General features: G+C 41.1%; 1 protein-coding gene across 14 annotated transcripts in view; it reads right to left on the reverse strand.

The window, feature by feature from the left end:
* The window catches only part of rbfox2 (RNA binding fox-1 homolog 2), a 45,652-nt gene that overhangs the window by 8,644 nt on the left and 23,998 nt on the right, over positions 1-13,010 (reverse strand). For 4 of the 14 annotated variants that reach the window (XR_015492635.1, XR_015492637.1, NM_214746.3 and 1 more), the window contains 6 exon segments: positions 12,097-12,150; positions 11,162-11,254; positions 2,034-2,121; positions 1,887-1,943; positions 1,476-1,629; positions 95-137 (listed from right to left, as the gene is read on the reverse strand). Coding sequence is in view for 4 of the 14 variants with exons in the window: in NM_214746.3 (NP_999911.2) it covers positions 95-137; positions 1,476-1,629; positions 1,887-1,943; positions 2,034-2,121; positions 11,162-11,254; positions 12,097-12,150 (489 nt within the window). In the remaining 10 variants the exon portion in view is untranslated. 14 annotated transcript variants of the gene reach the window in all.

Here is a 13,010-nt window from a genome sequence, read left to right on the forward strand (position 1 = left end):
GAGCGGCTCTGTGTGTCTGCAGTGTCCACACAGTAAAGAGAGGAGGAAAAGAGAGAGGAAGTGAAAAACAGGAGACAGGAAGTGTCATACTTACATAGAGTTCTGTAGCTCCATAAAACCCATCCTGGTACACCACACTGAGAGACAGAAAAACAAAAATGACAGCAAAAGAAAGAAAAATGGAGAGAGAAAAATAATATAATGGCGCCACCGTGTGGTGACAGAGGGGAAAAACCAAAAGGAGAGGAAGAGGAAATGGCAGGACAGATGAAGAGCACGGAGAAGAGAAAGTGAAAACATTAATTCACACACATGCAGTGCACTTGGTCAAAACACAGAATCAAAATGCCACTTTGATCCGCTTTATTATTATTATTTAAACATGTTATTGCAGTGTGAGGTAAGCTACTGTTTATGATGAATAAATGACTAATTATTACATTAACAAAATAGTATTTTCTATTTATTTATGAATTAACATTTTTACATTTTACAAACATACAAATTAAAAATAATATATATATATATATAAACAAACAAATAAATGTAGATGTAGATGTCTACCATGTATGCAACAAACTAATTACACTAATAATAAAATTGTATTTAAATTACTTTGAGTGCTTTATTTAATAATTTAACAAGTTGAGACTAAACTAAAAATGTGTACATCTCAAATGCATAAAGAATACAAATTTAACTTTATTCTTTACATTTGATTAGATTTAAGATAATAAACACTTACGAAATGTTGAACATGCATAAAAATAGTAAAAATTACACTATATTTCATACTAAACATATTACATAATAATACAAACTTAAATCTTTAAAATGTGATGATACATAAATAAATAAAATGTAAAATAAAATTCATCCATTAAGGCGCTCTCAGTATAGTAATCTTGAGTAATGGTTGGAATCATGCACATTGTAAGTCTTGTTTATAATTTGGATTTTTATTGGTTTATAGATGAAATGAAAAGGAGTCTTTGGGCAGGTTCATGTACATTCACGTTCTTGAGGAATGATAATGATTGTACTGTGTGCCTTTGTTGTGAAATAAACAGTAAATATAAGTAACTGCATTTAAATTAACGCAAAAAGTAGTCCCTTAATTTGCAAGTGATTAAACCCAGCAGCACTGCACTTTCAGATGGAGACTGACGGGTCGGCGGTGGCATTTTCTGAGCGACTGATTGATCGTGTATATTTCATTGTGTGAGCAGAACCAGCTGAAGCACACGGTCATGCAGCATGCAGAACACTGGAGAACATACTCATCTGCTGCGCCTGTGTGTGTGTGTGTGTGTGTGTGTGTGTGTGCTTCTTTACATATATGCATGTGTGAGTGTTTGTAAATGTGTGCAAGTGTGTATGTGGAGTGTAACGGTGTGCATATGTAAGAGTGTGAACATTTGTGGGTGTTTAAGTATGAGTGTAAGTGTGTATAAGTGTGTGTTTGTATGTGTTACCCAGGGTATGCGGGTATGGCGGGCTGAGGGACAGCAGCGCGCACCGCTCCGTACACCGGTCTCCCGCGGCCCCGCAGGTGGGCTCCTCTGAAGCTGGCGGCGGTGGACGCGGCGGCAGCGGCGGCGGCGGTGGTCGGATAGGGAAACCCTGGAACTACAAGGTGACATTATCATCAGCAAACACTGTAGACATATGCTCATATTCAACAGCTGCGTCCACAATCGCACACTTCCCTACTGTATAGCACATTAAATAGTGAGAGAGAGCGAGTAGTGTGTGTCAATTCAGTAGTATTATAAGATATTATCAGTTCCTGAATAAGAAGAGAAGTCATAACCCTATGCTGAACATCTTCGGCAAACACACAGCACTAGTGCACTTCAACATGTGATGTTTGTGTTGCTTCTGACCTGCGTAGAACTCCGGCCCGTACATGGCGCCCATCATGGGGCTCAGTTTCCACCCAGCTGAACACAAACACAGAGATAACATCCTAATTAAACAGCGGCGGTCATCATGAATGAAGTCCTGTATAAAGGTGGATGTAGTGTATGTACCGTAGGGCAGTGTGCTGAGACTGTCCCCGTTAGCATACGGGCTAACCATCTTCTTATTGGTCATCACCCGAGCCGTAGCGTTATTGACCTGTTCACCAGAGAAAGAGGCAAAGTCTGATCAGAGACGCAGAAGACGACGCGCTGAACGCTGCATTACACTGTTCTTATCCAAACGTCTGCAGTCAAACACACACGTGAAGAACTACGCCATTAGCATGTAGTGAAGTTTACAGATCAGCAGATCTCAGAAATAAAGACGTTCAATAACAATCAATCAATCAATCAATCATCTGAGCGCTATCTGTACATTACAGCAGAAATTGTGGACTCATTGATATCCCCTTATATTGCTTCATGCATCAATAAACTCAGATTTCAAACATTCAACACAAAAACCCAGAAATCAATGCGTTAAAGAAAGCAAACCAAAAAACAGGGCATTCCACTGCTCAAAATGGAGGAGAGAGATAAAAAAAGAGAGAAACAAAGAGATCACACATGACGAAATCAATACACTGTGCACAGCTCTGAGCAAATAATCACATTCAGCCAATTACAGGTCATTAACCAGAGATGAGCATATCAGCCAATCAGCAAGCATCAGATGCAGCCTACGGACCAATCCAAATACTCCGCAGCCTAATCCCGCCCCCTCGTGGAAAATAAAACACACACACATAAACACAGATCATACCAAGAGAAAAGGGGGAGGGGGGTGTTCAGAAACAGAGGGATGCAGGAAAGGAAAAAGAGCCAGTCGACATTCAATGAAACTACAAAAACAAGAAAAAGAGGGAGAGAGAGAGAGAACAGTCCACCCAATCAGACACGTCAAACTCAAAAAGCCATCCAGTTTGTCATGAACAAGAACACCAAAGTGCGTCAAATGAAAGGAAGCCTGTGATTGGTTGTTGTCAGACCTTGTGAGGAGTGACGGAGTTTATGGGTGAGAGAGAGAGAGAGAGAGAGAGAGATGCATATGCTACATGTCACAATAAATGAAATCATGAAGACGGAAAACACCGGCAGGCATCAACACGGTTCTTTCACACGCTGAAGACCAATATGCAAACACCATCACACACACACACGCGCACACACACACACACACATGGTCCAAAACCAAGACCAAAACAAGCTGGAGTCGCACATCCTCAAATGAATATAAGGGCAGAAATATCGTCTGAGGAACAATTTCGGTGTGTGTGTGTGTGAGTGTGTGTGTGAGTGTGTGTGTGTATATTTCGGGGCGTTTTTGGCTCATAGGCTGTGCAATAATCAGCAGATATCTGGGCCTGAACTGGTGGAAGCATGAGGATGATGAGTGATCAGAACAATCACAGATGAAATGAGGGATGCAGGTTAGCAGCGGGCGCCATGACCGTACGAGACGCGTCCATCAGGATCCGTCATCACGCTTTTGGGATTTTTATGTTTGCACCAACACAGAAAGTTTGACTTTGATTTGAAAACCTGTATTATTTTAGTTGGGTCAGCTGATCGTGTGTTGTTATTACTTCTCCACACTGAACTCTGCTCAGCATGCTTTCCTTCATATCCAAAACTCTAAAACAATGAAAGCAGTCATGATGTACTCACCCGGCTGTGTTCTGCTGCTCTTATTTGTAAGGATGAATCACTCTCCATAATTCCCCGACGGAGGGCAGCGAGTTCACATATTGCCTATTTTGTCTATTAATTCCGATGGAGACATGCAAATAGAGGCTGATGCGCACACGTTTTCCAGGCACACATCACTGAAAACAACTTTTCAGACTGTCCCAAGCAAACTGCACATTATCTGACTAGAACTAACCCTTCAGCTTCACGCTTTATGGAATACAGACATATTACAGTAATAGACTAATGACCTCAGATGAACAGAGCACTGTCAATTTAAAAACGGAGGCGTGGCTGTCCACATTCACTCTGATGGGCTGGAATATGATGTAACATTCTCTGATTGGTCAAGCGGACGCCGAATGTTTTCCTAAAACGCAGCAATAACGAGGCATGGGTATAGTTAAGGTTTTACAGTATTACTACTATTATCGATACCACTTATCTGTTTTTTTATGGAAAAAACACCAAATTAAACAGAATTAACAACACCTTATTTTATTACGTTTTTAATGTAAAATAAAACAAAACCAATAATTGTAAAACAAATAAATACAGTTTTTTTCATTAGAAGAATGTACAATAGTCTGTACGTAACCAAGTCGGGATCTCTCTAGGTTTATTTTGCTCCTGCAGTTGAAAACATCCTCTATGAAATGCAAAATGCAGTAAAATAATCAGATAATGTTTATTTTCACATAATAAGTTAACTGAGTTTTGGGAGTTAACCATGTAAAAATAAGCAGGTTTTTATTTCTTAATAAGCATATAGTCTATTATGAGGCTATTTATAGGGTTTATTAGTAAATAATGTAAAATATATTTTAATGTTTAGGATTTATTTACGCTACTGCAGACAAAATACTGTTTTCAATGTAACTGAATGTGTGTGTTTATTAAACTACTAATATTATACAAATTAAGAGAGACCTTATGTGATTGACTGCATGTGGATGATGGTGTAGTTTAGTCAGGCAGTAGAAAATGTTTCATTCGTCTATCTGCAGTTAATGCACTTGTGAAGATGCTGAGGCAGATTGCTTGTGTGTTTCTGTTTATACAAGAAAACAACCGGTTGTGTTTGTTGCAATAGGCATTGTCGGTGTCCACTTGGGAAAATACAACCTGTTAGTTTCCATTGGCCACTCCGTAAGCTTATGAGCTGTGTGTGCGCAAGTCTGTGTCACTAACTATGTGTGTGCGCTAAGCGAGTTTCGGTACCCATCCCTACTAATAACGGCAATATAAACGAGGATCGTCTTCTATATAGAATGACGCCTTAAAGCGAAAGCGCACTAGTGCATAAACAGCTAATCAATTTAATTACATTAACAGCTTAATGTTTTTTGGTTTAAGTAAACCTAACATGAACTTAAAAAACTAAAGTAAATATGATTGTCATAGAGGAGAACAGATGATTTTTATTCCAAATATTAAATTTAGTTGGCGGCGTCTGTGAATTTACCATTAATATGTGCAACTCTAATCAGGTTCATCTTTGATTTGCATCGAAACTAAATTTGGCCACATGCGAACTTTCACCATTGTTTGTTTATGTATTGCCACATCAGCAAGTCACGGCTATTCCATGCTAAAATCAACATACAGCTGCAATCAGAATTATCAGCCCCGCTTTGAATCATTTTCTTTTTTAAATATTTCCCAAACGATGTTGAACAGATTCAGGAAATTTCCACAGTATGTCTGATAATATCTGTTCTTCTGGAGAAAGTCTGATTTGTTTTATTTCGGCTAGAATAAAAGCAGTTTTCAATAGTTTTATGTTAAGCTCAATATTATTGGCCCCTTCAGCAATATTAGTGTTGGATTGTCTCCAGATCAAACCACTGTGATACAATGACTTGCCTAATTACCCTAACTTTACCCTAATTACCCTAGTGAAGCCTTTACATGTCACTGTAAGCTGAACACTAGTGTCTTGAAGAATATCTAGTCTAATATTATGTGCTGTCATCATGGAGAAGAGGAAACACATCAGCTATTAGAGATGAGTTATGAACACTGTTATGATTAGAGATGTGTTGAAAAAAAACAACTCTGTTGAACAGAAATTAGGGAAAAATAAAAAAAGGTCTAATAATTTAATAATTACTTCAATTTCAGACGTCAATAAGAGTTGACAACTAAATAAATAGATCAAATGTGACATTAAAACAGCTTCCTCAGTTGTGTTTCTCCACTCCTCAGCGAGTGTCCAGCTATATTAGAGATGAGCTGTAGTGTGATGCAGTATGTGTGATTACCGTGATGCGAGAGTCAGGTCATGACGCCCAGCGCTAACCACAGATGAAGATGATGGAGGAGGAGGAAGATGGAGGGTTTAGTGTGAGTGTGATCAGCCATGGTCAGTGTGCGGGAGACGTGTTAATGAAGATGGAGAAAGAGGGAAGATCATTTCTGTCAGTGCTCTGTGGTCCTTAGCGACTATCATAGACATGAGGAGCTCACAAAGCTCTGATTCTCCCCAGGACAGACCTCGGGCGCTTACGCTAGCTGCTTACAGAAGCCGCTAGCTGGATGCGTTCGGCCAAACTGGGGCAAAACGAGGACGAGGGCTGCCGTCGTCTCCGCATGGGCTCTAAACGCATCTCTGATCCCTCCGAGAAATACTAACAAGATAATCAAGTGCGAAAACACACAGGAGAGCGAAAGACCACAGGTTGTAAAGCTGGGGGGGGCTGGAGTTTAGATCTCAGGGGTTGAGTTGTGGGATTGATGAAGCCGTACATACACAGACTTACCATGAGCCAGGAAACGGCGTGACGACACGCGAGCAGTTACCGTGGAGACTGACAACAATAACAACAACAAACACAGAAATCGTCAAGGGAACAGAAAGGAAAAGGAGAGAATGATCAAAAGAAAACAACAAAGCAAACAATGCAGAAGAATGAGCAAACCAAAGAGAAACGGGGAGACGCTCACACACACACACACACACACACATCTGCAGGAGAGCAAGTCTGCCTGTGGGGGCGCTAAAGAGCCTGCAGCCGCATTCGTCTGTGTCAGAGGAGGAGGAGGAGAGAGGGACCAGTGATTAGAGGAACACACACACACACACACACACACACACACACACAGAGAGAGAGTCATGGGTGTGAAATGCAGCACAGAGCGAATCTGCGACCGACTCAAAGCTGGAGCTAAAGGCCAAAACAGAAGCAGAAGATGAGATGAACGAATGGACGTCTGTCTGTCTACCAGAGCAGTTAGTGAGGCTGCTGACATGCCGGACTAATGACATCAGTCAGGGGGAGGGGCCTAATCAGTGACATCACAGACCAAATATAGACACAGGGACAGGAAGTGATGCAACACACAGGAAAGACAGTGAGTGCAGAGCTGGACAGACAGACTGGCGAGAGAGAGAGAGAGAGAGAGAGAGAGAGAGAGAGAGATGAGTGAAGAGTCTGATGATGTGCATCGCTCTCTCCACAGATCTGCTCTCCAGAAAACACAAACAGACATTAGGGGGTCATTACACACAACACAATCATCATGGCAGAGAGTTCTCTACAACATATCAGAGATGTCAATCAATGGCATTCAGAAAGCAAACCAATGAACTGATCTGACAGTGCCGCCGCTGCCGCTCACGAGACCCCTTTATTCTGCTCTCCAGTGAATCTGATGGTCTGAAACGCGTCGCTCAGACTCATGCAAACCCAGTGAAGCTGCGGCGCTGCGCTCCCATGCACACTCAGCCACGGACAGCAGGGGGCGCTGCGGAGTGCAGGACTCATGCAACTACACCAGGGGTGCCAAACACATATGCGCACGGCCCACACACACTGCAAACATGACTCGCCAACGTGGAGTTTGTGTCTCGCTTCTAGTCCAAACATCTCAACATCCATCAAGATTTCAGAGACATCAAGTCAAAATGAGTGAGCTCCCTGTAAAGCCAGATCAATAATCCTGTTTTACACACTCAGCAGCACAGTATAGGAGTTCAGCGTCATCCCTAATAGAGCACACTTATTTTATTACTGACCGCAAATTCAAACCGTTTCCAGGTGATGTCTAACGCTTGCTCAATTAGTCAAATAAGTAATAAACAAAATACAGCAGCGGCCGTGAGTGTTCTCCGCATTCACCATGGGGAGGCAGCAGGAGCATTTATCTAGGAGAATTTACAAGCACAATGCAAAATAGAGAAGGAAATCCAACATCAGTGTCCACTAGCTCCTCCCCTTCATCACTAGCTCCTGCCCATAACCATCGGTAGCTCCTCCCCATAACCAACGGTAGCTCCTCCCTTTATTCAGTAGCTCCTCCCCACCATTTGTAGCTCCTCCTCTTCATAAGTGGCTCCTCCCCATCAACAGTAGCCCCTCCACTTCACCATGAGTAGCTCATCCCCTCCATCGGTAGCTCCTCCTTTTCATCAATCGCTCAATCCCTTTCATCAGTAGTTCCTCCCCTTCACCATCAGTGGCTCCTCACTTTAATCAGTAGCTCCTCCCCTTCACCATCAGTAGCTCCTCCCTTTAATCATCAGTAGCTCCTCCCCTTCAACAATAGCCCCTCTACTTCACAATCATTAGCTCCTCCCCACCAGCAGTAGCTCCTCCCTTTCATCAGTAGCTCCACCCATTCATGAGTAGCTCCTCCCCTTCAACAATAGCCCCTCCACTTTACAATCAGTAGCTCCTACCCACCATCAGTAGCTCCTCCCTTTCATCAGTAGCTCCTCCTCTTCACAATCAGTAGTTCCTCCCCCTCAACAGTAGTCTTTCCACGTCACCATCAGTAGCTACTCCCCACCATCAGTAGCTTCTCCCTTTCATCAGTAGCTCCACCCTTTCATCAGTAGCTCCACCCTTTCATCAGTAGCTCCTCCTCTTCACCATCAGTAGCTCCTCCCCCTCTGCTATGCAAGCAAAGCTGCTAGTGTTGAGTGTGTGAGGCGTTCAACATCACACACTTGTTTGTAACGGTTGACTAAGTGCATCATCTGTGTGTTTACAGTGCACTGCACACTATTTACACCACTAAAGCTGTAGAGTAGGGCATATTTAAGCCATCTGGAACGCAACTATTAAGTTGTCCTCGTCTAGAAATGCTTCTTGATTTAAGATGTTGTAGATATTTGGACTAGAAACAAGACACAAACTCAGAGTAGGAAGAGCATTATTTGCAGTGTGTGTGTGTGTGTGTGTGTGTGTGTGGTGGAGAATGGGCCTTCTTCATTGTCAGGAGAGCAAGTGAGCGCTTACGTGTGTGTGGTGTTGCGTAAGCAGAACCTTTTTAATTCACAGCTTTTGGGAACGTTTGAAACGGAATCTGTGGACAACAAATGAAACATATTATGGGTGAAAAGTGAATCTCACATGTCCTCATCACTGCACATGGACAGGCCTGCCATACAGGAAACACTAATCAAGACTGGAGAGATGTATTAGTGCTGGGCCAAAATTACTCACAATTAATCACATCCAAAATAAACGATTGTTCAGACATAATGTGTGTGTGTGTGTGTGTGTGTGCATATTTATTATAAAAACACACATGCATGCATATACACCTGAGGAAATATAACACACTCATTTATCATGTCAAAACCAGCTTATTTAGGATGTGATTAATCATGATTACTCTTCGCACAGCACTAATATTGTTTAAATCAAGGCTTTTTATGGTGAGAACAAATAAATAAACAAATAAATAAATCAATAATGATGAACACATTGAAGTGATGGTTTCAAATACACCACTCAAACAGGAAGAGCTGCAGATTTAGATCAAAGCAACTGAATGGTCAAATCCCTTTATTGCCTATTCTGACTTGCGGTTTGTAATTTTACATTATTACTCTGATATTAATACGTTTAGGACTTCTAATATTCACAATACTGTGTATGCACATTAAACACACAGTCTACTTACAATAAAACAGCCATACATTAACTTCATTAAAGATTAAAGTTATTAAATGCACTTCATTTACAGCAGTTTGTTAAATGATGATGTACAGACAGACAGAATGTCTGGGTTACTTCACATTCTTACATATAATAAACAGATATTTGCCATATAGACATCTGATTACGGTCAAATTAAATCATTTAATAATCATAGTAAAGACAGAAGCAGCGCAGCTTCTTATTCAGAGTTTGCCTTGTTTCCAGTCCAAACATCTCAAAACTCCTAAAACAACACGCTTTTCCTAGACCAGCACAGAATCTAGTCTTGCTTTAAGACTGAAAATGAAGTGAGTTTTTCTTTAAAACAAGCACAATAATCTGATAATGGGGGAACATAAATAATGTCAAACTGAAAATAAGATGATTCTGCTTCCCTCATTGTCAACTGATTATTAATATATTGATTATTCTGCTTGTTTTACGCTAAAACTCTCGTCATTTTGACTCATTTCTGAAAACAGGACTCTATTTTGAGCTGGTCTAGAAAATGCTTGTTAATGTAATATTTGGGCTGGACACAGGCACAGACTCTGAGTAACGCAGTGTTTTCTCCTCAGCGGATGAAAACATTCGGTCCACATGACGCAACACTTTCAACAGTTTGACCTTTGACCTAAAATGAATTTGACACCCCTGATCTACACACTAACATTAGCGTTACCCCAAAAACAGACGTACAGACTGATCGAGAAATAAGAGGATTTGAGGTGTGATTATCGGCTGAAATGAGCCAAAAGATGAAGTGGAATCAATCATTTCCCTGAGAGACAAACACAGGCAGCGTCTCATGCAGGAGATCCAGATCGAGAAAACACCCAGAGTTCAGCACTGCAACACGCTGCGCCTCACGAGGGAAACACACACGGCTCCATGCACACACACACACACACACACACACACACACACGGCAAGCTGCTTCTCATCCTCCAGAGTCACAGAACAATCTACAAATGCACTAAAACATCGAGTACACAAGCATCAGAGGAGCGCCGTTCTGTCACAGAATGCACACGGATGCCATAAAGAGACAACACCAAACGTCGTGAGGAGCATTCAGAATCATCAACAGTCCTGTGTGTGTGTGTGTGTGTGTGTGTGTGTGTGTGTGTGTGTGTGTGTGGGAATAAAAAATCCAAGCAAATGTTTCATGAACAAAACAAACAAAACAAAGCCATTCAAACCAGGAGAAAACAGAGACGGCATCAAACGCACGCGTGTGATTGGCTAACCGTGAGCATGCTCAGTACACAACAGAATCGAGGAACTCAAAGGGAAAAAAACAGAACAACCACATGCTGTTAATAACCCAGACAACAACCAATCCAAAAACAGCCCAGAAACTCACACCATCTGCAGTCCAGATGCAACCATGCATTGCTAAGCTCAAACACACATTCCCCATGATGCAGCGCGCGCACACACACACACACACACACACACACACACACACACACACACACACACAGCTGAGCATCTTGAGCATCAGTTTAAAGACAGGTTTGGTCAGGTAAGGTGTGAAATGAACATCAGGAGAGAAAGAAAGAGAGAAAGACTGACCTCGATCTTCCGGCCCTCCACGATGGTGCCGTGGAGCCTCTCGCGAGCCTTTTCTGCATCCCCGCTCGACTCGAACGTCACAAACCCAAAACCCTGCACACACACAGCACACAGCAGCGGCTGACCTCAGCAACACACCAGCTCAAACAAACACTCCAGCTTCCTTGGTGAAACATGCTCATGTCATATCACCATTACTGTAAACTGTAATCAGCTGAATGAACTGAAAATGGTTCTGGCAGAGTTACTGTTAGCTTAGCTTAGCATAGTGAACTGAACTGGATTAGACCGTTAGCATTTTTTGAGTTTTGATCATTTCCTATTTAGTTTTTTCAGTCTGCAAAACATGCTGTCCAAATATCTGCAACTCTCAAATCAGTCAGTGTTCTCATCTAGTCCTGTTTTCAGAAAGAATGAGTCAAAATGAAGAGAGATTCATTCCTAAAATACGTCAAATAATCTGATACCGGGGGATGCAGAATGATCTGGTTTTTGCTTTTAGATTGGCTGATTATTTTGCTTGTTTTAAGCTTTTTTTTTGTGATGCAGCTTGTTGCATCTAATTCATCTTGATTTATGAAAATTCAGAATCAAGATAAAAACTCCCAGTCGGAAAAGCATTTGTGCAGTGTGCAGGTGACCTGAACCACTGTCGAATCAATTCAGCTGATTACTTGTTCTGGCAGGGTTGTTTTTAGCTTAGCTTAGCATAATGAATTGAATCAGATAAGACCGTTAGCATGAAATTGCTTCTGAAATGCACAAAACACTTTAATTTGGATTATAATCTATTATATGGCGAGTTTTGGAGGTTGATAGTGTAAATTAGCACCTAATTACACAACTGCAACTATTTATTTGGGTCATTGTCAATGCAGTTAACTTGAATATAGTCTGATGACATTTTCAACAAGCAACTAAAAACGGTTTCTTACCTTTGAGCCCCTTTCATTGAAGATGATCTCCACATCCAGAATCTTTCCAAATTGCTAAAAAAATAATAAAAAACAGAGAGAGAGAGAGAGAGAGAGAGAGAGTAGTATTTATGTACTGTAAATGTGCAGAAATGTGAAAATATATACTTATGCAGTTTTTAAATGGAATAATTTGCACAAGATTCATGTACAATACAATTTGTGAAGCGGTATTTCAGTCTTTCAGTGCAGTGACACAGAGTTTTAGTCTTGTTTCTAATGCAAATGTCTCAAAAGTTGTAAATCAAGAAGCATTTTCAAGACAAGCAAAACAGGTAGTGGTGTTTTCAGAAAGAATGAGTCAAAATGAAGAGTTTAGATCTTAAAATATGCTAAATAATCTGTCAACAGGGGAAGTGGAATAATCCTGCGTTTGCTTTGACATGAGCTGATTCTGCTTCCCCCATCGGCAGATTATTTTGCTTGTTTAATTATAAAACTCTTCATTTTGACTCATTATGTCTGAAAACAAGATATTTTTTTACTTGTCCAGAAAATGCAGACTGATTTAAGAGTTTTGAGATATTTGGACTGGAAACCAGACTAAAACTCTGAAGTAAAGCGTTATTTGCAGTGCAACTATAGCTTTGTTTACCAAACGAGTGTCTCTAAATGGAATTTGATTGTAAACCTTAAATAAGAGGTTATTTCTTTATTTTAGTGTTAGGTTTTCAGCTCTCTCGAAATCATTCTGCGGATTATTTTTCCGCATAAACAGCAACAAAAAGCCTAAAAACATGTGCTTATGAAAGCCTGCAGGTGGCGAGTGCTCCAGCAGGGGGCAGAAGTGGCTCCTTCACACGTCACAGACTATAAAAGAATAATAACGCCTGAAGCGGGAAGCAGCATTCTCAATCCTCATCCTCACGCTCTCT

The sequence above is a fragment of the Danio rerio genome, chromosome 6 (assembly GCF_052040795.2).
Source record: "Danio rerio strain M-AB ecotype USA chromosome 6, GRCz13ab, whole genome shotgun sequence".
Taxonomy (NCBI): domain Eukaryota; kingdom Metazoa; phylum Chordata; class Actinopteri; order Cypriniformes; family Danionidae; genus Danio; species Danio rerio.